The 26,760-nt window shown below is 38.0% G+C and overlaps 4 protein-coding genes and 3 pseudogenes across 4 annotated transcripts; 1 reads left to right on the forward strand and 6 right to left on the reverse strand.

Annotated features, from left to right (window-relative positions):
* Nucleotides 1-788: 788 nt before the first annotated feature.
* LOC104749461 (putative F-box protein At5g41510 pseudogene) lies at nucleotides 789-1,886 on the reverse strand (annotated as a pseudogene).
* A 77-nt stretch (nucleotides 1,887-1,963) lies between these two features.
* On the forward strand, nucleotides 1,964-6,199 carry LOC104719662 (DNA mismatch repair protein MLH1). The gene is made up of 16 exons (XM_010437618.3): nucleotides 1,964-2,347; nucleotides 2,443-2,615; nucleotides 2,705-2,777; nucleotides 2,871-3,005; nucleotides 3,107-3,317; nucleotides 3,400-3,548; nucleotides 3,732-3,830; nucleotides 3,928-3,997; nucleotides 4,112-4,247; nucleotides 4,436-4,530; nucleotides 4,616-4,724; nucleotides 4,870-5,035; nucleotides 5,190-5,351; nucleotides 5,465-5,621; nucleotides 5,709-5,872; nucleotides 5,986-6,199. The coding sequence occupies exons 1-16, from the start codon at nucleotides 2,075-2,077 to the stop codon at nucleotides 6,028-6,030; spliced, it is 2,217 nt and encodes a 738-aa protein (XP_010435920.1). The 5' UTR covers nucleotides 1,964-2,074; the 3' UTR covers nucleotides 6,031-6,199.
* Nucleotides 5,863-7,312, reverse strand: LOC104719669 (putative RING-H2 finger protein ATL37). Its single transcript, XM_010437631.2, has one exon. The coding sequence runs from the start codon at nucleotides 7,310-7,312 to the stop codon at nucleotides 6,245-6,247; it is 1,068 nt and encodes a 355-aa protein (XP_010435933.1). The 3' UTR covers nucleotides 5,863-6,244.
* Nucleotides 7,313-7,821: 509 nt separating this feature from the next.
* Nucleotides 7,822-8,809, reverse strand: LOC104719676 (putative RING-H2 finger protein ATL37 pseudogene; annotated as a pseudogene).
* Nucleotides 8,810-10,146: 1,337 nt separating this feature from the next.
* LOC104719683 (putative RING-H2 finger protein ATL35 pseudogene) lies at nucleotides 10,147-11,235 on the reverse strand (annotated as a pseudogene).
* Nucleotides 11,236-12,122: 887 nt separating this feature from the next.
* On the reverse strand, nucleotides 12,123-14,991 carry LOC104719693 (uncharacterized). The gene is made up of 2 exons (XM_010437660.3): nucleotides 14,263-14,991; nucleotides 12,123-14,180 (listed from the first exon to the last, which is right to left on the reverse strand). Exons 1-2 carry the CDS (start codon nucleotides 14,870-14,872, stop codon nucleotides 12,253-12,255), a joined length of 2,538 nt encoding a protein of 845 aa, XP_010435962.2. The 5' UTR covers nucleotides 14,873-14,991; the 3' UTR covers nucleotides 12,123-12,252.
* A 6,015-nt stretch (nucleotides 14,992-21,006) lies between these two features.
* Nucleotides 21,007-21,792, reverse strand: LOC104719712 (RING-H2 finger protein ATL39). The gene has a single exon (XM_010437681.3). It carries the CDS (start codon nucleotides 21,647-21,649, stop codon nucleotides 21,248-21,250), a length of 402 nt encoding a protein of 133 aa, XP_010435983.1. The 5' UTR covers nucleotides 21,650-21,792; the 3' UTR covers nucleotides 21,007-21,247.
* Between the last annotated feature and the right edge of the window lie 4,968 nt (nucleotides 21,793-26,760).

A 26,760-nucleotide genomic window follows, 5' to 3' on the forward strand; every position in this document is an offset into this window, starting at 1 on the left:
GAGAACCGTTTGATAATCCAGCTCAGTATCGCATGGTGGTCGACAGTCTTCAATATCTGTCTTTCACGCGTCCTGATCTTGCATTTGGAGTTAACTGTTTATCTCAGTTCATGCATGCACCCACTGTTTTACACTGGCAGGCCGTCAAACGTGTACTACGCTATCTTGCTGGTACCGTCACACATGGTCTCCTTCTTCATCCGGGTACTCCTTTGATGTTACATGCGTATTTAGATGCGACGTGGGGTGGTGATCAGTCAGACATGATCTCTACGAATGCATATATTGCTTATCTCGGCACCACTCCTATTGCATGGTGTTCCAAGAAACAGCGTGGCGTTACTCGATCCTCCACCGAATCCGAATACAGAGCTGTCGCTAATGCCACTTTGGAAATAATGTGGATATGCTCTTTACTCACTGAGCTTGGAGTTCGCTTGCCCACTCCGCCTGTCATCTACTGTGACAACATGAGTGCTACTTACCTTTGTGCAAATCCAGTGTTCCACTCCCGCATGAAACACATCGCCATTGATTTCCATTTTGTTCGAGAGCAAGTAAAGTCAGGAGCTTTACCGGTGGTCCATATCTCTACGGACGATCAACTAGCGGATGCATTGACGAAACCACTTCCTCGTCCGTGTTTTGTTCAGCTTTTCAACAAGATTGGAGTGACTCATGCCCCTCCATCTTGAAGGGGTGTATAGGATATATAAGGAAAGAATACTAAAGTAAATAGTTAACTCGTGTAAACACTATATATAGTGTAACCCTACTGTCTAATAAAATTATTCAGCCTCCAACTCTATATCATATGCATATCTTTGAACATCCAATTTTTTCAAGTATCCAGCCTCTCCAATGATGTTCATATATGTTTTGAAACGATAAGGGCCCTCATAGTCTCGACTGAAATACATATAGATTTTCTTCTCCTCGTCAATGAAGAAACAAGGTGGATAATCTACTTTAGGTCTCATATCAATTCTCAAGAACTTGCACCACGTCACTATTTCAACCTCAATCTTGGTCGTGATCCATATATCAAACTCAGATGATTCGTGTTGCCGTAATGAAGCTTCAAGCTTGTCTTCTTTAACACAAGATAAAGTCACATATCTACCATCCTTAATGGTAGAAGGCATAGGCAGAAGCGGCCCGAATCGCTCTCTTGTAAAATCAAAACATATTATGTGATTGTTATGACTTTCTGAGCTCCTTTCGTTAGCACACCAATAAGTGTTTCCCTTAATAGAAACACAATCGGAACCAAGATATATACTCCAGTGTGGAGTGACATCAAGAGTTTTCCATATACCATAGTCAAAATCATAGATTTCGTACCAAAAAACTTCATATGGTCTATTCCCATAATAATCTATAAACCTCAAGAATATAACGCTACGACAAGATTTCTTATCATGGTATCCGAGAGCATAATTGAAATTATCACATCCGCGTGGACGGTGAGAGTATCGGAATTTGATCCACCTAGTTTGCGCCAAATACGGATTCCAAACCACAATCCTACTAACCTCTTGCAAGATGCACAACAACAAACCCTCAAAGTGGAGAATTCTAGATATAGTTACTTGATTGTTACGGGAACGAAGTTGACCTATAAACTTTATAGATGGATCAAAGTTGACGACGCGACTCATTAAATAAAGACCGTGAGACTCCTTCATGATCATCGTGGCCTCCCTTTCTCTTGTTACTTTACCAATGTACATCTTCGTAAAGCTCTCACTTTTGGCTATATTGTTCCAAGATTTACAAGTTAATCGCACTGCTTTCATAGACTTCCAGGGAGCCCTAGAAATAATCTCCTCTATCAAATCCCTTGGAAGGTTGGAGATCTTCGTCCTCGTCCTGGACCTCGTCATTGTTTCAACCTTCAAAAACCTTTTTTTTTTTTTTTTTTTTTCTTTTTTTAAGACTAGGGATGAGGGCAAGATACGGCGTTGTTCAATTTATAGGATTTTATTAATTGGGCCAAAGGCCCAAATACAGTGCAGACCTAAAGCGAGCCCAATTTGTATCTGGCGCGAGGTTTTTATTTTCTGCGGAGGAGATGATCGACGACGGTTCGTCTCTTACGGTGGAGATGGAGGAGGAAGATTCTCCGGCGACGGCGTTTGCACCTAGAGAGCCACCGAAGATTCAACGCCTAGAAGAGTCCGTGGTCAACCGTATCGCAGCTGGTGAAGTAATCCAGCGTCCAGTTTCAGCGGTGAAGGAGCTCGTTGAGAACAGCCTCGACGCCGATTCAACTTCCATAAGCGTCGTTGTTAAGGACGGTGGCTTGAAGCTCATTCAAGTCTCAGACGACGGTCACGGTATTAGGGTACGATTCTCTACACACTCTCATTTTGGTTTCGAAATTGGGAACTTTGTGCGAGTTCTGCTGGGAAATGATTCGTTTTTGTTCTTGTTGTTTAGCGTGAAGATTTGCCGATACTATGCGAGAGACATACGACATCGAAGCTAACTAAGTATGAGGATTTGTTCTCTCTGAGCTCAATGGGATTCAGAGGAGAGGCATTGGCTAGTATGACTTATGTTGCTCATGTTACTGTAACTACAATTACTAAAGGCCAGATTCATGGTTACAGGTTTGGAACAGTGTTTTGTTTCACTTATGTTTTGTTTTGTTCAGTCTGTGGAAACACTGTGTTTTATTGTATCTGCAATTTTTGTGTAGAGTGTCTTATAGAGATGGTGTCATGGAGCATGAACCAAAGGCGTGTGCTGCTGTCAAAGGAACTCAGATAATGGTTAGTTGTTAATAATTATCAAATTGGTTGAGCAAAGAGCGGGAGAAGCGAATTCCACCAGTAACTTTACATGTTCATGTCTTTGAATTTTAGGTGGAGAATTTGTTCTACAATATGATTGCTAGAAGGAAGACACTTCAAAATTCTGCTGATGATTATGGGAAAATAGTAGACTTGCTGAGTCGTATGGCCATTCATCACAATAATGTCAGCTTTTCTTGTCGAAAGGTTTGTTTACTTACTATCTAAATTAGTTTACCTCTTTGGGAAGCGGTATTTTGGAATTGTGAAGCGAATGATTTAGTTCCTTTTTGATGCTTTCTCACCAGCATGGGGCTGTCAAGGCGGATGTTCACTCAGTCGTGTCGCCTTCAAGGCTTGATTCCATCAGGTCTGTTTATGGGGTATCAGTTGCAAAGAACTTGATGAAAGTAGAAGTCTCCTCTTGTGACCCCTCTGGTTGTACTTTTGATATGGAAGGTTTCATATCCAATTCAAACTATGTTGCTAAGAAGACCATATTGGTTCTTTTCATTAATGGTGAGGATTTTCTTTCCTTAGTAGGAATGAAAAGTTATAATTGATAAGCCTATCTGAACTTTAATTTTATTGATTACAACAGATAGATTGGTGGAATGCTCTGCCTTAAAAAGAGCCATTGAGATTGTTTATGCTGCAACGTTGCCAAAAGCATCGAAACCTTTTGTCTACATGTCAATCAATTTGCCACGGGAACATGTTGATATCAATATTCATCCAACAAAGAAAGAGGTTATTGCTTTCCTCCTTATATGCTAGTTTTGAGGCTTAGTTCCAAATTCATGTATATGGGTTCAACAATCTTGGAAAAGAAATTCCTATTACGACAGAAGATTGTGTACTTGTTGCTTAACTTGCTTGAAAAAGAAATTCCTTATATACATCAAATAATAGATGTTTTGGTCTATCCTGCAGGTTAGCCTTCTTAACCAGGAAATCATTATCGAGATGATTCAGTCAGAGGTTGAATTAAAACTGAGAAGTGCAAATGATACTAGGACTTTTCAAGAGCAGGTATGCTTGAAAAATAACCTGAAGCAATATGTTTCATTGGGAGGTTAAAAACATTTCTTTATTAATCATAAGATTCATTTCTATTTTCATGCTACAGAAAGTGGAATACATTCAATCTACGTTAACATCCTCGAGAAGTGATCCTCCAGTTTCTCCGTTGCTTTCTGGTATTTATCATTTGGCTAGTTTGAATGCCTTATATAGCCTAAAGCCTTTCCCGTTGCATGCTCTAATTTCCTTTTCCACTTCATAAAAAACATGGTGCTCTTCTCATTTATTAGGACAAAAAACACAGAAAGTTCCTGTGAATAAAATGGTGAGAACGGATTCATCAGATCCAGCTGGACGGTTACATGCTTTTTTGCAACCCAAATCCCATAATCTCCCTGACAAGGTTTCTAGTTTGAGTGTAGTAAGGTACGACCTCACCTGATACAAGATATGTAGTTTCATATTAACAAATCGTTCCCGTTTCATCACTCTTCAAAATTCTCGTTCTATTTACCAAAGTTTTGCACTCCTATGATTTCCTTGAAAATGTTTGCTGCCAGTGTTGCTTTGGCATAATATTATTATATCACTTGATGTTGTTACTGGACATGCAGGTCTATTGTAAGGCAAAGACGAAACCCAAAGGAAACTGCGGATCTTTCTAGTGTCCAGGAACTCATTGCTGGAGTTGACAGCTGCTGCCATCCAGGTAGCTTACTCTGGATGAATATTCTTCTGAACATAAGTTTAAACCAATCTTTGTAACAGCTTATGTTGAAATTATTGTTTGCTAGGTCTGCTGGAGACTGTTAGGAATTGCACATATGTTGGAATGGCAGATGATGTTTTTGCTTTAGTTCAGTATAACACCCATCTATATCTAGCAAATGTGGTGAACCTCAGGTATTGTTCTTGAGATTTAATGTTTTGGTGAGGGATAGTCTACTGTATCAATATGGGAAATCTATCTAAATTGTATCTGATGGGTTTTAGCTGTACGTTACAAAAAGACCTGATACTTGTATATACCATCTTTTTGGATTTGCAGCAAAGAGCTCATGTATCAGCAAACTCTTCGTCGGTTTGCTCATTTTAATGCTATACAGCTTAGCGATCCAGCCCCTTTGTCGGAGTTAATATTGTTGGCATTGAAAGAGGAGGATCTAGATCTAGGAAATGAGAGTAATGACGATCTGAAAGAAAGAATCGCTGATGTAAGTTCTGTTTTCTGTATCGTATTTCTGCTACTGGTTTTGTACCAACTATTCCTTTGGTTCAGTTTGTATCCTCAACAGTCAACAGTAACAAGTTCCTGTGGCTGTAATGTTGCGTATGGATTTCGTTAACTCATTTCATTTTAATATATAGATGAATACAGATCTTCTGAAGGAAAAAACGGAAATGTTAGATGAGTATTTCAGCATTAACATTGACTCCAATGGAAATTTGTCACGGCTTCCTGTCATACTCGACCAGTATACACCTGAAATGGACCGAGTTCCCGAATTTTTACTATGCTTGGGAAATGATGTGAGTTCCGATAATACTATTTGTATTATTAAATATCTGCAGTTTTGCTCCTACTGAAATGTTACTGATCAGAGGAACAGTGGGTTCTAATGTAAACCTAACGTACTGTTTAGGTTGAGTGGGAAGATGAGAAGACTTGCTTCCAAGGAGTTTCTGCAGCTATTGGGAACTTTTACGCGATGCATCCTCCTCTTTTGCCAAACCCATCGGGTGACGGTATTCAGTTCTATACTAAGAGAAGTGAGAGCTCTCAGGATAATACAGAGTTAGGTATGCAACTTTCTCTACTGACCAATGTTTTCGCTTTTGGCTAACTGCATATGAAAGGGATGAGAGCATCTAATTGTACTGTTGCAGGGGGTAACGTTGACATGGAAGAAAATCTTGATCAAGACCTTCTTTCAGATGCTGAAAACGCTTGGGCACAACGTGAATGGTCTATCCAACACGTGTTGTTTCCGTCTATGAGATTGTTCTTGAAGCCACCAGCCGCCATGGCTTCAAATGGGACTTTTGTCAAGGTTATTGTTTCTCTCATTACTAGATGGAGCTTTACATTTACATTAAGTAAAAACATTTTTCTGGAAAATAAAATCTCACAGACATTAATTACAGTCTTTTTACTGTTTTACAGGTAGCATCCCTTGAAAAGCTGTACAAGATATTCGAACGATGCTAATTGAAACCGCTGATCGCAGATGGAACTTTTGATATGAGTAGGCTTCCATTAACTCTAACTATGCTTCTAGACTTCGAATGAAAACAAGAACTAATTTTTATGGTTAAACCAAACTCTGACACACATGATGACCGAAACCATAATCATCAAACTCGACCTTTCTCTGTGACTTAACCTCATCGACTGAAAGGGAAGAATGTAAATAGATAGAATTCTATGGGATGAGGCGTTGGAATGACCGTTCACCAAAGTGTTTGTCATTAGCTTGGGTAGTCTCTCGCATTAGATTGTCCCTGGCAAATGTGGACCGAATAGGAGCAGCTTGAAAAGAGAAAGAGAGAGACGTAGATATGGCTCGTCTGAGTGTTTGCCGTCCTTGAGTGTAGCCGCTTCTCTCATTCCCAACGCTTCCGCTTCTGTAGCCCTGTCTTGAACTCCTGACTCGAGGTAATGCTATGTGGCTTCTCTTCATGAGATTCAGGCTAACCAGTTGTCTTTGCATCTCCTCTGGTAACTGCAGTGTGAATCGATCTAGATTCTCACCTAGCTGAACCAATGAATGTCCGGTTGAATGAGATCGAGGGAAGAATATCTCAGCCTTACGCCAGCTCGACGATAACCCCGTAGATCTCGAGCAAGGTGTTCTACTATTTGCATTGTTGTTCCATGTCACGCTATTACCTGTCAAGCTTATCTCACCAGGGGATTCCCGAACGCCTCTCTCTGCATTTCCCATTTCAAGATCCGTGCTCAGAAATGGAAAGCTCTCGCCAGGTTTCAAAGACAAATTTGCACGACATACCGGACATGTGGACCGAGAAGAGAGCCACATGTCGATGCAATTAGTATGGAAAGTGTGGCTACAAGGAGGCATCCAACGTAGCAACTCTTCGTCCTCAAACTCGCTTAGACAAATTGCACATTCAACTCCGCCTTTGCCTATCTTGAGCCCTTTAACATGTGAATAGAGGAAAGCCGGAAAGGACTCAATGACATCCTTGTCAAGCCCACGCCTCACTGTACTGTGCAATACTTCATGGCCTCCCGCCTCGATCTCTGCACTAAAAAATCCGTAGTGTAAGCAACAAACAACCAAAGCTAGTAGGAACATCGCTAGCAAAACGATTCCAATTACAGATTCCGCCGTGACTTTTTTTCCGTTGGGATCTACTGATTCCAACTCTTCCTGGCAAGTTACGCAAGAAAGAAATTGGAAAGAGAAGAGCAGCAATAAAACATATAGTACAATCCGATGGCTTAGATCTCTTGTGAAGATAGTCATAATGTGAAGAACTCTCCTACTAGGTGGATCACTTGAGCTCCATGTCTCCCTACAGAGAGATATAGAAGAAGTCGTCGTTCATTATGCAATACAAATCTGACTTGTAGATCAATAAGATATGCCCTTCACGACAACAAATATTGTATTCCTAATTAAAATGTTAGATTTCTTTTGGTCCGAATGATTGCTTTGGCTTTTTCCTCCAATGTTTTGACTTAAAAAAAAAAGTCTTTATGTTCTTCGTAGACGCGCGTAGAACAAGCACAAGTTCCACTCATGAGTCATGCCCTCTCTATTAACTTGTTGACTACGTAACTAGACTTTATTTAACAGTTTTGACCTAATCTTACTTGTAGAGAACAAAAATAAGAAGACTAAAACAAAAAGATAATTTTATTCACAAAGATAATCTACATTAGCACGACAATGAAAAGTCAAAGGCTAAGAGACTCGATTGGAACTACATCAGCACGACAGATAGGACACACATATCTACTCGACTACAAAGATTAGACTTTCTCTGGCATGAGGCGTCGGAACGACTGTTCACCGAGATCTTTCTCCTTGACTTCGGAAGTCTCTAGCACTACATCGTCCCTGCCAATTGTGGACCGAAAAGAAGCTGCTTGAATACTGAAAGAGAGAGACTTAGATATGGCACGGTTAAGTGTTTGTTGTCCTTGAAAGAAACCGCTTCTCTCGCTCCCAACACACCCGTCCCTGTAGCCCTGTCTCGAACTCATGGCTTGAGGTAAAGCCATATGGCTTCTCCTTACCAGATTCAAACTAACCATTTTTCTTTGCACCTCCTCTGGTAACTGCAGTGTGAATCGATCTAGATTCTTACCAAGTTGAGCCAATGAACGTCCGGTCGAATGAGATCTAGGGTAGAATATTTTAGCCATACGCCAGTTTGACAATGACCCTGTAGATCTTGATCGTGTTGCTCTATAACTTGCATCGTTGTTCCATGTCACAATATTATCTACCAAGCTTATGTCATCATGGGATTCTATAACGTCTCTTCGTGCATTCCCCGTTTCAAGATCCATGCACGGATATGGAAAGCTCTCACCAGGTTTTAGAGACAGATTTGCACGACATACCGGACATGTGGACCGAGAAGAGAGCCACACGTCGATGCAATTACCATGGAAAGTGTGGCTACAAGGAGGCATCCAACGTAACGTGTCTTCATCTTCAAACTCGTATAGACAAATAGCACATTCAACCCCACCAGTGCCTATCTTTAGCCCTTTAACCTCTGAATAGAGGAAAGTCGGAAAAGACTCGATTACTTCTTTGTCAAGCGCAGCAACCGTTGCTCTACTGTGCAATACTTCATGGCCTCTCGCCTCACCGTCCGTAAAGCAGGTTCCATATATGACGAAGAAAAAGAACATAATTACAAGGAACAACGTAAACAAAATTGTTCCAACTATTGCTCCCGGCGAGGCACTGGGTACTTTATTGTAGTCTGCGTATTCCCAGTTTTGCTGGCAGGTTACGCAAGGCAAGCATTGGAAAAACAATAAAACACATCCTACGGTCCCATGAATGACAAGTCTCATGATGTGAACGGCTCTTCAATAATAACACGACGGATCACTTAAGTTTCTATGTTTCCTTTAAGAGCGATAGAAAGAGAAGAAAAAGAAGTCCTTATATTATACAAATTCTGATTCGTAGATCACTAAGATCTGCCTGTCACGATACATGATGGTAGATTTGTTTTGGTCCAAATTCTTGATTTGGCTTTTATCTCCGACGTTTTGACTTTTGAACAAGTCTTTTTGTTCACCGTAGGCGTAGAACAAGTGCATTTTCACTGGTGCCTTCTCTATTAACTTGTTGACTGCGCAACAAGATCTAATCCTACTTGTAGACAATTGAAAACTGTCGGGAAAGTCATTTTGAAGAAGATTTTAAAAACGAAGATAATGCAAAGTCAAATGATAAAGGAACTAAAACAGCAGGGTAGATAGTATAGGTGGAGCAATAAGAGAGCCATATCATATGGTCACCATGAAAGATGTACATGACGAAGGTGGTACCAAACACAGCGTTTCCTCGTCTTTGAATTTGTTCAGACTTTAGACACACGACACATTCTAGCTGGGGTGGCACGATATATATCTGTATCGCCGGATAAAGTAATTAACACTATAGAATGCCATGAACGGGATACATTTATTCCCTCATTTCTTTTGAAATATATCACATGATGCAAATTTTTAACTTATCTTATCACTTTGTAATGAGAAGATATTGACCAGAGAGAGAAGTGAGAAGCTCTATGAAAAAGCTAGGAATGTAATGGGCCAGGGGAAACCATGTTAAATTTTGAACCACCTTAACCAATGCTACTCGAACCCAGGTGGCGGGACTTTTCTCCCTTTACCACTGGAACAAGGTGACTTGGTTCCAATTAATGTTTTTGCTTTTGGTTCTCTGTATTAATTTGAAAACGATGAGAGCATCTAATATCATGGTGGATCACTTGAGCTCCTTGTCTCCCCACACAAAGATATACAATACAAATCTGCTTTGTAGATCAATAAGATATGCCCTTCACGACAACAAATTAATATGTTAGAATTGTTTTGGTCCGAATGATTGGTTTGGCTTTTTTCCCCAACGTTTTGACTTGGGAAAAGTCTTTATGTAGAACAAGTACAAGTCCCACTCATGAGTCATGCCCTCTCTATTAACTTGTTGACTACGCAACAAGAATAGACAACGTAAATAAAGAAAACTAAAACAAAAAGATAATTTTATTTACAAAGGTAAGCTTGGAACGGACAAAGAAAAGTCAAAGCCTAAGAGACTCGATTAGGAACTACATCAGCACGACATATAGGACACATATCTACACAGATTAGACCTTTTCTGGCATGAGGCTTTGAGAAGACTGTTCACCTAAATCTTTGTCCTTTACTTGGGAAGTCTCTAACAATAGATCGTCCCTGCCAATTGTGGACGGAACATGATCTGCTTGAAAAGAGAAAGAGAGAGACTTAGATAGAGCTTGCCGAAGTGTTTGTTTTCCTTGAGAGAAACCGTTTCTCTCGCTCACAACACACACCCGCTCCTGTAGCCCTGTCTCGAACTCATGGCTTGAGGTAAAGCCATGTGGCTTCTCCTTATCAGATTCAAGCTAAACAATTGTCTTTGCACCTCCTCCGGTAACTGCAGAGTGAATCGGTTTAGATCCTTACCTAGTTGAACGGATGAATGTCCGGTCGAATGAGATCTCGGGTATAATATCTCATGAGCCATGCCCAAGCTCGACAATGACCCTGTAGATTTTGATCTAGTTGTTCTATCTGTCAAGCTTATCTCGTCTGGGGGTTCTAGTACACCTCTTTGTGAATTTCCTGTTTCAAGATCCATGCTTAAATATGGAAAGCTCTCGCCGGGTTTCATACACAGATTGGCACGGCAGACGGGACATGTTGTCTGAGAAGAGAGCCATACGTCGATGCAATTAGAATGGAAAGTGTGACTACAAGGAGGCATCCAACGTAGTGTTTCTTCATCTTCGAACTCCTTTAGACAAATTGGACATTCCACTCCACCTTTTCCTATCTTGAGCCTTTTGACATCTGTATAGAGGAAAGACGGAAATGACTCGATGATTTCTTTCTCGACACCAGTGGTTGTTGTTCCGTTGTTTAATACTTCATCGCCTTCCTCTGCAATCAATCTACGATAATGGTATGCAAAAAATGCAAAGAACGAGAAACAAAATATTAAAATGGAGACAAACATCCCAAGAAAGATTATTCCAACCATTGCTAACGTCGAGAAATTGTTATTTTTATTGCCGTATGTGGATTCCCAATCTTGCTGGCAATGCAAACAGGGGATAAAGAAGATATGCAATATAGTACATGATATGATCTGGTGGATGATAGTCATTATGTGAATGGTTCTTCTCTTATATCACGGTGGATCACTTAGGTTCCAAGTCTCTCCCGTTAAGAGCGAGACAAAGAGAAAAAGGAGGTCATTGTAGAAATTTTGATTCGTAGATGATCATTCTAAGATCTGCCTGTCACGATAAAATATTAGATTTATTTTGGTCCAAATGATTGATTAAGGTTTTTCCTTCGACGTTTGACTTTGAAGAAGTTTTTATGTTTACCGTAGGCGTAGAACAAGAATATATCTCCACCGATTCTCTATTAACTTGTTGATTATACAAGAAGACTCTTCTGATGGTTTTGACCTAATTAGACAATTGCATATTGCAAACTGTCGGGAAAAGTCTCGGAAACATGGAACTATGGAGTAAAATCATTTTGAAAAAAATAAAGGGAAGGTAATTCAAAGTCAAAGGTGAGAAATTGGTTAAGGAACTACAACAGCAGGGGACATGTTTAGCAGTAAGAGAGTCAAACATACATATGTCTATAAAGTCAGAAAGAAAGACATGTATGTACACTAGGTACTTGTACCAAACGCAATGTTTTTTTCATCGTCTTCTGAATTTGTTTCAGACTTCAAACATACATGAATTCTCTTTCACGTAAATGAATGAAGGAAATTGACGACTCGTTGTACACGATGGCTTCACCGTCAAGCCCTCGCTGCGGTTGTTCAATCTTGTATAGCCGGATAAAATAATTGAAGCAGTAAAATGTTATGCACCTCCTTTGGTAACTGCAGTGTGAATCGGTCTAGATTCTCACCTAGTTGTACCAATGAATGTCCAGTCGAATGAGATCGAGAGAAGAATTTCTCAGGAATCTGCCAGCTAGACGGTAACCCGGTAGATCTCGATCGAGTTATTCCATAATTTGCATTATTTTTTTTTTTTTTTAATAAAATGTAAAATTTATTCGAAAAAAACTTTTTACATCTGCTTTATGCTGAGTGTTTGAGAGTGTTTGAGATTTTATCTATCTGAGACTAAAAATAAAGAATAAAGGAAAAAATTATCTTGAGGCGAGCCATTGTTCCATTGCAGCCGTGTATTTGCCTTTTCCTTGAGTGTAGATGGAGAGCAGCCTGTCTCTGACATTCCGGTCCAAGAGTTTGATAAGAAGAGGAGCAGGGGTTGGGGCTTCTCCTTGTCTTCTACTATTTCTTTCCTTCCATATGGTGTGAACTGTGGCCTGAAAAGTGTAGCGCAAGAGGTAGAGAGTGACCGGGGTTAGCGTGTCGTCCGTGAGTAGAGAGAGGAGCTGGTCCCATGAAGTTGAAAAGCTGTTGAGTAGAAGATTTGATGTTAGGCCTGTCCAAATTTCTGTGGAGAAAGGACAGGAGAAAAACAGATGGTTCCTTGTTTCTAGAGAGCACGAGCAGAGAGCACAGGATGTGGTGTAATTTCCTCCCCAGGATTGCATACGGTCGCCTGTGGAGAGCCTATTCAATGTGGCTAACCAAGCAATGAAAGAGTACTTTGGTGTCGCTTGCGAGAACCAAATCCCTGTCACCCAGTCTTTTTTATCATGACATTCCCGTAGCTGCAACCATGTCTCCCTTGTGGTGAATTTAGTTGTGAAACGACCTCCTTTCCTTTTCCATAAGACTATATCAGCTGCAGAAGTTGTCCCAAGTGAACGGATCTCATCTAGAGCCTGCTCTATTTGGTTGAGATAGTCCACACGGTGTCTTCGTTTTCTGTGGTGTAAAGCCTCTGCAACAGTTGCGTCTAGTGGGATTCCCATATCAATACAGCCTCGAGGGCCTGTTATATCCAGTAAACAACCCAAAGCCGACCACTTATCATGCCAGAAAGAGACACCTTGCCCACTTCTAACCTCGTACTTTATAAAGTCTAAAGCGATGTGCCTATACTTCAGTAATTTCCTCCACATCCAAGAACCTGATGCAGTGTTGGCTTTTATTGACCAAAAGGAGCCTTTTCTGATTAGGTAAGTCTTCAACCACTGTGACCAGAGTGATTTTGCGGATAGTAAACGCCATATGAGCTTCAAACAACTAACCATATTAGCTTCTTTAAGTGATCTTAATCCAAGCCCCCCTTCCTCTCGAGGGATACACACATCTTTCCAGGCCACTTTTGCTTTCTTTGTGTTCAGGGTCGGGCCTGACCAAAGAAAAGCAGAGCATAGGCTATCGATTTCACTGATACAGGCATTGGGGAGACGGAAAGCAGACATCCAGAAATTGATGAGGCTGTGGAGGACTGAAGCAATTAACTGCAGACGGCCTGCAAAAGACAAGTGACGAGCCGACCAGCAACTGATCCGGTCTTTAATGCGAGCAATGAGTGGAGCATAATCTTGCGTGGTCATACGCTTTGTCAGAAGGGGAAGGCCAAGATAACGCACTGGTAGCGATCCATTTGCAAAAGGAAAGGAGCTGAGAATGTCTGCTTGGTCATCCTCTTTTACACCCGCCATATACAAAGTGGATTTTTCTAGACTTATCTTTAGACCAGAGTAATCTGCAAACTTGTCAAATATGGTTAAAATACCTTCAATAGAAGTCTTTGTACCGTCAGTAAAGACTAACAAATCATCAGCGAAACATAAATGAGTGAGTTGCAGGTTGTGACATTTTGGGTGGTAACCAATCTGCTTGTCTTTAGCAGCCTTATCCAACAGTGCAGAAAGAACTTGCATACAAGTAACGAACAAATATGGGGATAGAGAGCATCCTTGCCTTAAACCTCTGGCACTTTTAAATAACCCTGAGAGCTCACCATTGACCTGGACCGAGAAAGAGGCTGTGGTGATACAAAGCTCAATCCATTTTATAAATTGTGATGGAAAGTCCAAAGCTTTGAAGATAGAGAGAATGAAAGACCATTGAACAGAATCAAAGGCCTTGGAGATGTCGATTTTTACTGCACTCCGCGGAGATATGTCGTCTTTATGATAATCCTTGACTATTTCTGAAGTAAGTAGGACATTCTCCATCAACAATCTATCTTTTACAAAAGCCGAATGTGTTGGAGAGATGAAATCTGGCATTACCTGTGAAACTTCTTTCACCAGGGGGTTCTTGAACACCTCTTTGTGCATTTCCCGTTTCAACATCAATGCTCGGATATGGAAAGGTTTCACCCGGTTTCAGAGAGAGATCCTCACGACATACCGGACATGTGGACCGAGAAGAGAGCCACACATCGATGCAATTAGCATGGAAAGTATGGCTACAAGGAGGCATCCAACGTAGTGTTTCTTGATCCTCAAACTCACTTAGACAAATCGCACATTCTACTCCGCCTTTGCCTATCTTGAGCCCTTTAACTTCTGAATAGAAGAAAGATGGAAAGGACTCGATGATGACATCCTTCTCGATCCCACGCCTGGCTCTGCTGTGCAACAGTTCATGGCCTGCCGCCTCAATCTCTGCACTATAGAATGTTTTGTGCAAGCAACAAGCGACCGTGCTTAATGAGATAAATGTTACAAGCAAAACGATTGCAATGATCAATTCCGTGGAGAAATTGGTTTTTCTATTACGGTCAGCAGATTCCGACTCTAGCTGGCAGGTTACGTCAGGCAAGAAATGGAAAAGGAAGAGAGGCAATAAAATACTTGCTACGATCCGACGGATGAGATCTCTCGTGAAGATATTCATTATATGAACCACCGTTTGTACTCTAACCGGTGGATCACGAACCACCCGTTCGTGAAGAAGAAGAAGAAGAAGAAGAAGAAGAAGAAGAAGTCTTCATGTCCACTGTATAAACGTAACACAAGTACCAGTCTACTAGTCTCCTCTCTGTTAACTTATTGAATACGCAACGAGACTTTTCCGACAGTTTTGACCTAATCTTGCTCGCCGACAATTGTTTACGTCCTCAATGGGATGTGACTGACCAATAAGGAGCTAGATAACCATCATATGATTAACTAATAAACGATATGTCGTCATTATGATATACATATTCCCATATACCAATTCCATTGAACCGTAGGTATTAATATTATACATGTAATATATTGACTATAATCGAAATCGACTTAATTCATCCGAATAATCACATGATGGACTAGCGTATAGTAGAAACTAGATAGCTTGGCCAGCGGAACAATTTCCCATTGACCATTGCACAGCAAAGCTAAGGCCTCAGTTCCAGTTTCTACGTTACGTCATAACTTTGTACCAAATTAAAATCGAACTCCAAATCGTACATATATATATATATATATATATATATATATATATATATATATATATATATATATATATATATGTTTTAAGTGACAAGAATTGTTCTTAATTTACCATTTTAGATGCTAAAAGCAATTAAGAAAAAATATGGTCCATTTTTTCCCATAGTTTCTGATATAAAAATTGGCATATTTTGACATACCAAGATAGCTTTCTTTTCTTTTAATATAAAAATGATATGTGTATTTTTTCCAATTGACAAAACTCTTTTTCAAATTTCATTGAGATGAGATCTTAACTAAACCAAAAAAAAATCATTGAAATGATAATTTTTTCTTTATCATATTGAGAAAATGTGTTAAAAAAGAAAAGGTAAAAAAAGTTGGGTTGACAAAAAAAAAAGGTAAAAAAAGTAATGTGCATTAAAAAAAATCATAGAAGTGAAAAATATTTGAAAACATTAAAACTGAAAATCCATGCAAAATAGTTATAGATGCTCATCACAGTCACCACTACATGCAATTATGAATTGCTCATCACTACATGCAATTATGAATTTATGATTTGCTCATCACTACAAGTCTACAACATCGAATAATCACACTTAATACGCCACTATTTTTTTATTTTATTTTTAAGTAAACCACCATTTGTTTTGTCAAATAACTAATTTAAACGTCCCTGCAAGTGGCTCGCCACTAAACCATACCACGTCGACGTCGAGTTTGAGTTAGTTATTTGACAAAACAAATAGTGATTACTTATCGATCACGTTCTAGATATTAAAGTTTCAGAAACAAAAGACCTTTTAAGAAATAACTTTTTTTATTGATGTTTAGAAATATAACTCAAAAACTAAACACCTCTTATGTTTCTCTTAAGGTTTGTCACAACTCAACAACCTTATATATAGAACTAGAAATCCTTTACTAATTTTATTTCTATTAGGACTTAGATAACTCCTAATTCCTAATTAGATAATGATGAGCTCCTATAGTCCTTATCCAACTTGATAAGTCTATCTTGAGCTCCAAGTAATACTGAAGCTTATCCAACATTCACCCCTCTAAGCTTCAAGTTCTTCTTATTGAGGTCTTCAACTCCTATGTAGCTCCTCATCTCTTTGAACTGAATCCTTGCTAGGGCTTTAGTAAGTATGTCTGCCTTCTGCTCTTCTCCTGGAATGAATATCACTTCAATTTGACCATTCTCCACACACTCTCGGATAAAATGGTATCTCTTATGAATATGCTTGGTTTTGCCATGAAACACAGGGTTTTTAGTGAGTTCTATAGCGGATTTGTTGTCAATGTACAGCTTTATCTTCTTCAAGTTCTGTCCCGTAATCTCACTGAACAAGTCCTGAAGCCAAATAGCTTGCTTTGCAGCCTCTGTTGCGGCCATGAACTCGGCCTCGCAAGAAGACATAGCAACCGTCTGTTGCTTCTGCACACACCAAGTGATTGGTGTCTCTCCGAAATAAAACATAAAACCAGAGGTGCTTTTACCATCATCAAGGTCCACGTTGTGACTACTATCACAGTATCCAACAATCTCTTTTGAACCTCCTCGCATGTACTTCAGGCCGTAAGACAGAGTACCCTGCACATACCTCAGAATTTGTTTCAGAGCCGCATCGTGTGGAGCTCGCGGATCCTGCATATACCTGCTTACAACTCCAACTGAGAAAGCAAGGTCAGGTCTCGTATGCAGTAAGTACCTTAAACAACCAATTCTACGACGATACAGAGTAGGATCCGCCATTGGTTTTTCTTCAAGTGCTTTTGACATTTTTAAACCAAACTCCATTGGTATATGAGTTAAGTTACACTCGTCCAACCCAGCTTCCTTGAGAATTCTCCTTGCATATCCTTCTTGCTTAAGCTCAATGCCATCTTCACTCTGCAACACTTCGATGCCAAGATAATAGGTAAGCTTACCTAGATCTGTCATTTCGAATTTAGAAGACATTGAAGCTTTGAACTCTTGTATCATCACTAACGAACTCCCTGTGATGAATAAATCATCAACATAAACCGCAACAATCAACAACTTTGCTCCATCTGTTTTGTGATAAACGGCACTTTCCTTAGAGCACTTCTTGAATCTCAAACTTCTCAAAATCTGATCAAGTTTAGTATTCCATGCCCGTGGAGCCTGTCGCAAACCATATAGGGACTTAAATAGTTTGAAAACTTTATGTTCCTCTCCCTTCTTTTCAAAACCTTCGGGTTGCGACACATAAACCTCCTCAGTCAACTCTCCGTGTAAGAATGCTGTCTTGACGTCTAAATGGTGGATTTCCCAACCATGAGAAGCAGCAAGTCCGACAAGCAGCCTGATTGTTTCCAGTCTAGCCACAGGAGCAAAAACTTCTTCAATATCGATCCCTTCTCGTTGAGCATATCCTTTTGCTACTAAACGAGCTTTGTGTTTGCTAATCGTACCGTCTGCATTTCTTTTGATCTTAAAAACCCATTTAAGACCAATAACCTTCACTCCTTGTGGCTTCTCAACTAACATCCAGGTCTTGTTCTTATAAATTGAATTCATCTCTTCCTTACACGCTGTTGTCCAAACAGTTAAGCCTTTTGCATCCTCATAGCTTAACGGTTCATCATTGATTGATAGCAGTAATCTCTCACATTCAATATCCGCTAGTAATGCATAATCATTAAGGTAACCAGGACGTCTTCTTTGCCTCTCAGACCTTCTATGTTCTGGTTGAATAGCATCTGCAGGCTGATTATCATACTCGATCACCTCATCCTCAGATTCATCTTCGTTTATATCATCCTCCTGTTCATCTTGCTCATCATGAGCTCTATTTTCGTGACTGCTTTCTGGTTGAGTGTTCACGTATGGACCCTGTCCATCATCTACGACTCCTCCCCAAGTCATACTGAACATACCTGGTGCTTTCTCGACAACCTCATCAGCTCCCTTCCAAGTCCAACCATCTCTTTCGTTGAAAACAACATCACGGCTAACAACTACTCTTCTAGTTGTTGGATTATAAAGCCTATAAGCTTTAGTTCCTGGCTCAATCCCGAGATGAACAAGTGTTTGAGACCGGTCATCAAGCTTCTTCAAGTTCACCGGTTCAATCTTTGCATAGGCAAGACATCCAAAAACACGAATGTGATCTATACTCGGTTTCGTGTTTCGATAGCACTCATAAGGAGTCTGATTCTTTAAAGCTCTTGTAGGAACTCTATTAATCAGATATGTCGCATGCCTAACAGCTTCTCCCCAGAAATAGTTTGGTACATTCATAGCCTTTAATATACTCCTTGTCATCTCCATTAGTGTACAATTTCTCCTCTCAACAACACCGTTTTGTTGAGGAGTGTAGGGGGCAGTCAAGTGTCTCCTTATTCCATTCCTTTCACAAAAATCCTGAAAATCTCTTGAAGTGAACTCCCCTCCTCTATCAGTACGCAGAGTGATGATCAACTTATCACACTCTTTCTCGACAAGGTTTTTAAAAGCTTTAAACTTCTCAAAAGCCTCGCTCTTCTCCTTAAGTAATATGGTCCACATATATCGAGTGCAGTCATCAATTATCAATAACACATACCTGTTTCGTGACAATGTTGCAGGAGTTATTGGTCCGCACAGGTCCGCATGTAGAAGCTCCAAAATCCTTGAAGCTCGAAATTGTGTTGCAGTGGGAAAAGCTTGACGAGTCTGTTTTCCAACTAGGCATGACTCGCATAGTTGTTTTTCTTTATCAATCCTTGGTAGTCCGTAAACCATCTGCTGTGTTGACATGTTCATAAGTGTCCTAAAGCTTATATGCCCAAGCCTCGCATGCCATCTCCACGTATCATCTTCAGACCTTGTTTGCAAACAGATAGGATTACCGACTTTAAGATTGATTCTGTAGAGTCTGTTTGTGGATCTTAGTACCCTTACTAAGAGTCTTCCTCTTGGATCATGTAGTGTCAAGTAGTTCTGCCTCATCCTAACATCACAACCATGCTCTGTTGCTTGCCCTAGACTTAGGATGTTGCTTTTAAGCTGTGGTATGTAGTATATATCTCTTACTAGCTGTTGTTCTCCATTTTTTCCTTCAAATAGTATTGAACCTTTACCACTAATGTCAACACATGAACCGTCTCCAAACCTCACCCTACCTTTTATTCTTTCGTTCAACTCTGAAAAGAAAGACTTCACACCGGTCATGTGATTCGATGCTCCGTTGTCCAAGTACCAAGTACCTTCTTCAACTTTCTCTAGTTCAAATTTCTTCGGTAACAGCTTTTCCTCATTAAGAAACACGATTTCATGCATGTAAAGAACTGCATCAGCTTCCTCTGTTTCTGTTTTGTTAACCTCCTGTTGATTTTGATTTCTTTCTGGACAATTAGAGGCATAATGACCCGGTTTATCACATCTAAAACAAATCAGAACCTTATCCTTCTTCTCCTTGTTCTGATTTTGTTCCTTTTGGTTTGATGGGCGATCCTGCTGATAGCCTCTTCCTCTGCCTCGACCTCTGTTTCCTCTGCCTCCTCGTCCGCGTCCCCGTCCTCTTGAGTTTGCAAAATTCGATTGATCAGTTCTCACATACATAAGCTTGTCTTGTGTATCATCCTGCTTAACACTACCAAGGGTCCTTTCTTCGTAAACTTTAAGCCTCCCGATGATTTCTTCAAACCCTGTCGTATTGAGATCAAGAACCTGTTCTAGCGAAGCAACAATCAGTATGAATTTCTCTCTTGGTAGACTGCTCAGGAACTTCTTAACTAACCTAGACTCTTCAATCGGAACTCCTAACGAGGTGGCTTTAGACGAGATCTGCGATAACTTACTTGCAAAGTCATCGATTGTGTCTGATTCCGACATACTCAGCTTCTCAAAGTCAGACATAAGTGTTTGCAGTCGGGCCTCTTTGACACGGTCTGCACCCAGGTTCCGGTTCTTGATCATGTTCCAAATATCTCTTGGAGTTTTCTGATCACCAACCTGGAGAATAAGAGATTCAGGTATAGACTGGAAGATCCATGCTGTCGCGATGTCGTTTAGATCAGCATCATTGGACCCTGGCTCTATAGTTTCCCAAACCTTGTGAACACGTAACACAATCCTCATACGCATAGCCCATACGGTGTAATTTGTTGCCGTCAACATGGGACATTGAAGCGATGATGGAGCACTTTCCTTCCGTGCAACTGCTTCCGTAATGATTCCTTCACCTTCTGCCATAACTCGACAGGTGATAGCTTCAAGGATCAACTTACCTTAAGCTCTGATACCAAATAAAATTTCAGAAACAAAAGACCTTTTAAGAAATAACTCTTCTTATTGATGTTTAGAAATATAACTCAAAAACTAAACACCTCTTATGTTTCTCTTAAGGTTTGTCACAACTCAACAACCTTATATATAGAACTAGAAATCCTTTACTAATTCTATTTCTATTAGGACTTAGATAACTCCTAATTCCTAATTAGATAATGATGAGCTCCTATAGTCCTTATCCAACTTGATAAGTCTATCTTGAGCTCCAAGTAATACTGAAGCTTATCCAACAGATATCAATATATCATCTAAATTCTAAAACCTAAGGTTAAATGTTTCGATCTAGTTCAGTTCGAGTTTTTTAGGGTTGTGTTTGGTTTTATAATCCAACAAATAGTGGTTACTTATCGACCACGTTCTAGATATCATCTAAATTCTACAACATCGAATTATCACACAGTTTTTTTGACCAAGAAAAAGGAGTAATATCAATTTCGTCCGGAGAAAAACTTATCTATATCAACACACAATATTATTCACAAATACAAATTCTTGAACGGAAAATGTAAAGTCAAAGGTGAGCTAACACGATTAGGGAATCACATCAGCACGACAGATAGGGCATGTGGAGCTATGAGAAAGCCAGATGTCTACACAGTCAGCATGAAAGACATGTACACAAGGTGGTACCAAACGCAGCGTTTCGTCGTCTTTGAATTCATTCAAACACACTACGCATTCTAGCTCGCCTATACCTGGCTCAATCCCTCTAGCTTCCTTGTAAACAAATGAAGGACACGAGTCAATGGCCTCAGGGTCAAGCCCTCGTGGTGGTCTCCTCGGACTCATTCCAGCTTCCTCCGACGTGTTCCCGGCTGAGGCGGACCGGTCTCTACATCGCCGTATGAAGTAATTGATGCAGTAAAACGCTATGAACCCGATGCTCGCGAACGCGAAAAAAATTGTGCCTTCGTTTCTTTTGAAGTATGACATGTTTCGGATTTTAACATCTTCTTGAGATTTGTAGTGGGAAGAGATAGAAGAGAAAGAAGTGGCGTTCACGTCTTCTCTTCGTAGTTTCTAGGTAATTTCCACGCGCCACCGTGCTTCTTCGTGTTCATAATAAACTAGTGCGACGACTCTAGCACTTTCCTAGTTGCTAATTTTATAGTTGCTTAGACAAAAACTAATTTGAAGGAATAGAAATGAGTTTGAATAGTTTTTGAGATATAGTTTACTAACACCGATCAAACTAAAAAAACAAAAAAAGTCAAAAATGTCAATGTTTTTTTTTTTTTTGGGTCAAATAAAATGTCAATGTAAACATGATTATTTATAATTACATACCGTAATGTCAATGTAAACATGATTATTTATAGTTACATACCATAATGTCATTGTAAACATGATTATTTATAATCACATACCGTATATTACATAATATGCGTTTGATACTATTAGGTCGGTACCTGTGACGTCAAAAAAAATGTCGGTATGTGTATGTAAATTAATTTTGTACTCGAGCACGTAAACATGTACACATATTTTTTTAAAAAAAATTCAGTATTTATCAAAATGAGATTACTAGCATCGTTTCATCTGAAGGTAATGATTACGACGATAGATTCGTTAACTGTATAATGATCTATTGCGGTCAAGGAGATAACGTGAAGAGCAGGGATCAGAACGCAATCAAAGATTAGAAGTTTGTTGGAGGAAATTTGGCTTTAGCTAATAACATTAAGAAAAAGACTCCGGTGCGAGTGATCCTAGGCCAAAAAAGATTGGATCATTCATAGAGGAAAAAATTATGCGTATGATGGGATATATATGGTTGACAAGTATTGGGAAGAGAAAAGTCCTCAAGGAAACACTATTGTCAAGTTTAAATTTAGCAGGATAGCTGGTCAACCTTCAGTAGACTTTTGAAATATTAGTGTGATAAACTTTCTGTCTTTTGGTTTTCGGTAAGATTGTACTACTTTAGAACATCAACATTAGTAGAAACTCTATGATTTTCTCAAATATATTATTTTAATATTTTTAATATAGTTTAACTATTATTTAATTCAAATTATAAGAAAAAAAAAAGAAAACCAATCAGATCATGATATGTGTGAAAGAAGTCTCCGAAGAAATCTTCATGGTACAAACTCAACAGAGAAAGTAAAATCAAAACTTGTTTTAATAGTCCATAAAAATCTATATATAATAAACAAAGAGCTGTAAAATACAGATTTGTAAAACATAGAGGTGTGAAATAAAAATGTGTAAAAATTAATATGTACGATTTTTGAAAGATGGAGGTACGACGAAAAAACACAAAAAAAAACTTGCAACTGTTGGGATCATTAATAATTCTAAACCATTAGATGAGATAATAGAAATAATTTCATCCGTTAGATTAAAGTTGACCCCCAAAAATTGATTTATTATAAATAGAACAATACAAAAAAGAATAAAATAATTTTGTATGCCTGAAGGGTTTATGTCTTTATAGATCATTAATGTTATACTCTTTCCGAACTATATGACCACATGTATAATAATAATAATAATCTAATAGAGAATAAATTAAATTTATTCGTATTTAACCGAATGGACACTAACAAGTTCATAAGTAGACACTAACAAGTTCATAAGTAGACACTAACATGTTAATTCATAAGCTTTTATCATTGGTTCGGTGAGTTTCATAAATCTATCTATATCTATTCCAACACAATGCAAATATAAAAAAATACCTTGAATTGAAGATTGATGCAGGTTTATCCAATAAAATAATTATTTGATTTTATTTATTAATTTGTAAGTTTATAAAATACTCAGAAAACAATAAAATTTAAAACTTGTTTTTGTAGTCCATAAAGTTTATATATAATACACAAAAAGGTGTAAAATATAAAGGTGTAAAACATAGAAGTATGAAACAAAATGTGCAAAAATTAATAAGTGCGATTTTTGAAAGATGGGAGTACCATGAAGAGATGCAAAAATTAATAGGTGCAATTTTTGAAAGATGAGGGTACAACAAAGAAGACACGACAAGACTTGCTTGTCTTCATATTGGAATTTTATCTCTCTCTTCCAATATTACTCCATTAGTGAATGTACTATGACGGGTGAAGTTCTGCACGTAAAATACTGGGATGATTAAGGTATTTGTAGGAGAAGAATACAAGTTAACCATACAAGACTGACTTACCTCAGTTATAGTAGCTTTAAGAATTTAGATCCACCAACGTTGGATTTGCTGGCACTAATTCCTCAAAGCTTGTTCCCCTTCTGTTGTTGAAGAAACTCGCATTAGAGATGCAATTTCTAAGAACTTTAAGACAGTTAGGCGAGAGCAGCAGCTCAGTAGCAGAGACTTGCTTGTCTTCATATCGGGTTCCTATCTCTTCCAACATAATTCCATCTATGAATGCACTATGGCGGGTGAAGTTCAGCATGTTAGAAAACATGGATTATAAAGGTCTTTGTGGGAGAAGAATACAAGTTGACCATAGGAGACTTCATTACCTCAGTACTAGTAGCTTTAGGTCAATCTTGATTCACCAACATTGGAGACACTACTTCATCTCCCTCAGTGAACAATGGGCTAAGTTTTCTGCAATCGAAGAAGCACAGTTTGAAAGTACGGTTTCTAGGCTTTTGAACAACACTGTCTGGATAACGTACATACTCAAGCTTAAAGCAAAGATCATCCTAAGAGAAAAAAAAAAAGCGTATATAAGGATAACAATATCAAACTACAAAAATAAACCAGATAGGTATCAGATCAGAAGAAAGATCAAACTTGAGAGAATGCTTCACTCTCACGAGAAATCAACTACAGCCTACAGGTTACACAAGAGATATAATCAAAGCTACACGTACCTAAACGAGTCTCTTAAAGGTTTTTGAGGAAGAAAAAAATCAAACTTGGATCTCTCTCTATTTCTCTCTCAAGAAGTAATTCCGTGCTACGCACGGGTTTAGCTTACATTGTTTTTGAATTTTAGGAATTTGGATATTATTAGTTCTTTTATTTGTTTACTCAGTAATTGTTAGTGATTTTAAAAATATAGTGATCATTTCATTTTTTTTTGGATTCTTTTGTTTGGTGTTACTTGAATTTTCCTTTTATATATAGTATTAGAGTATTTCAACATGTGAAGAAATTTTTGATTACGGTTTTTTCTCCTTTTAGATTTTCAATACATATTAAGCATTCCCCATCTTTTTATTTTCTCGCTTGCGTTTGCACAATTTATATTACCACTTTGACATCTACAAAAACATGTAATCTTGGAATATAACTTACATATATACAATCTAAATATGAAATTTAGGTAAACAAAAATGAACTTAATAAATATATTTTACCAGCTAATTTTTGGTGAGGTAAAAAATGCAATCACATCCCTCATCATATAATTTATTATTTATACATTCTAATACAAACTAAAATAGTTTTTACGAAATTTTAATAATAAAAATGAATCCAAGTAAATAAAGTTATAAAAAATTACTCTAAGTTTTATCATAAATGCAATTGAATTTTAATATATGAGTATAAAAATGCAATAGTTTTGTTCCATTGCCGAAATGAATTTTTAGATCTGTCTATTTAGCTTTATTATAAATGCAATTGAATGGAACAAATATTTCTTTTGTCGTAGCTACTTAGAAGACAACCCGTAGAATATTGTAATATCAAATGTCATAATAATAAAGTTTCTTAGGAAGTAAACTATTATATGTGAAAGTGGAAAATGTTATGGGAATTTATTTTGTTCTTTTATTTATAAGATGGTTAATTCTAAAGCTATTTGATACTAAGATTACTAAAAATATATGATACCAATATACAATTAGCATATACTACTCAAAACTATAGAAGTCAAATTAATTAGTACAGAAAAATGCAACTCATAGTCATATCAAACCATGATATAAAAAGACATCACAATCTTAACAACATGATTCTTTAAACATATGATAGTAACATCACAAACTAAATTTACATTGGAGAGACTCATATGCATCGTCTAATAAGAAGAAGTTTTAGTTACCACATCAATGCTCAAAAAAATATATATATAGATCGTAAAATATAAGAAATAAACAAAACCTAACATAAAAAGGGTGGATCGGTGTGTTTTTGTTTGATGGACTTCTAGAGTCTGAAAGTTGATTTGACTTGTTAAGTCTCTTTGTTGGGAAAATGCAGGAGTGAGGACCACAAGAAGACAAGTCGAGTAAGAATAGGTGTATTAAAGCTTTGAGGAGGATTTGAAAAAGACGAAGAAGAAGAGTTATATTCAAGAATAAAGTAGGAGTTCCTAAGGTTTTAACGTCTCTTGTCAACTTGTTTGCATGTTATGTAATATGTAGTAAATACTTGGTATAAGACTTGGTTTGATAACTTGTTTTAGTCTAAAATATGGTATGTATGTTTTGGATAATTTATTTAATATATATTTTAAATAAATTTATATTTTATTAAACTAAATTATAATGTAAATTTTGTGTTACCATAAAATATATTATTGCAACAATATGTAGCTACCATTGACAAAACTATAGTACAAATATTTCGCTACTATTAATTATAACATAGTAAATTAAAAACGCTACTAATAATCTTAATATAGCGATAATAATGTGCTATTATAGAGAGACACATAATACCAAAGGAAAAAACACTATTGTATGTGCCTCTTCTAAGATGGCACCGGCAAAGACAACGTTTACAAAATCGCTATCAAAACGAAATGATAGCATTTTTGTGTGCTAAAAATAGGCATATTTCTTGTAGTGATGTTGAACATATTAAATCTTGATAGTTCATTTTTTCATGATGTAGTAGTATTAACATAACCAACAAACACGACAACACTAGAGTAAATATAAAACATGGTTCAAGGCTCGGCATGAAACAAAGCCCATAGGATAAGCAAATGAAGCTAAGCATTAGAACAACATATTTTTTGGAGCATACTTTAGGTCAAAAGTTTTTTTGTCTTTCAAGTAGAAAAAAATAAAAAATTATAAGTTCAGTTATTATTAGATTTTTTTATAATTTCGAAAAAATTATAAGTTCAAGTTTTATATAAGAA

The sequence above is a fragment of the Camelina sativa genome, chromosome 2 (assembly GCF_030686135.1).
Source record: "Camelina sativa cultivar CO46 ecotype springtype chromosome 2, ASM3068613v1".
In the NCBI taxonomy this organism is placed as follows: domain Eukaryota; kingdom Viridiplantae; phylum Streptophyta; class Magnoliopsida; order Brassicales; family Brassicaceae; genus Camelina; species Camelina sativa.

What these genes read in the sequence shown, in the direction of transcription:
- LOC104719662 (XM_010437618.3), top strand. Translation starts at nt 2,075, where the DNA reads ATGATCGACGACGGTTCGTCTCTTACGGTGGAGATGGAGGAGGAAGAT. An exon ending in GCAAATGTGGTGAACCTCAG is followed by an intron (nt 4,725 to 4,869) that starts GTATTGTTCTTG and finishes TTGGATTTGCAG; the next exon opens with CAAAGAGCTCATGTATCAGC. An exon ending in CAAATGGGACTTTTGTCAAG is followed by an intron (nt 5,873 to 5,985) that starts GTTATTGTTTCT and finishes ACTGTTTTACAG; the next exon opens with GTAGCATCCCTTGAAAAGCT.
- LOC104719669 (XM_010437631.2), bottom strand. Translation starts at nt 7,312, where the DNA reads ATGACTATCTTCACAAGAGATCTAAGCCATCGGATTGTACTATATGTT.
- LOC104719693 (XM_010437660.3), bottom strand. Translation starts at nt 14,872, where the DNA reads ATGAATATCTTCACGAGAGATCTCATCCGTCGGATCGTAGCAAGTATT. An exon ending in TGGTGAAAGAAGTTTCACAG is followed by an intron (nt 14,181 to 14,262) that starts GTAATGCCAGAT and finishes TACTTACTTCAG; the next exon opens with AAATAGTCAAGGATTATCAT.
- LOC104719712 (XM_010437681.3), bottom strand. Translation starts at nt 21,649, where the DNA reads ATGTCATACTTCAAAAGAAACGAAGGCACAATTTTTTTCGCGTTCGCG.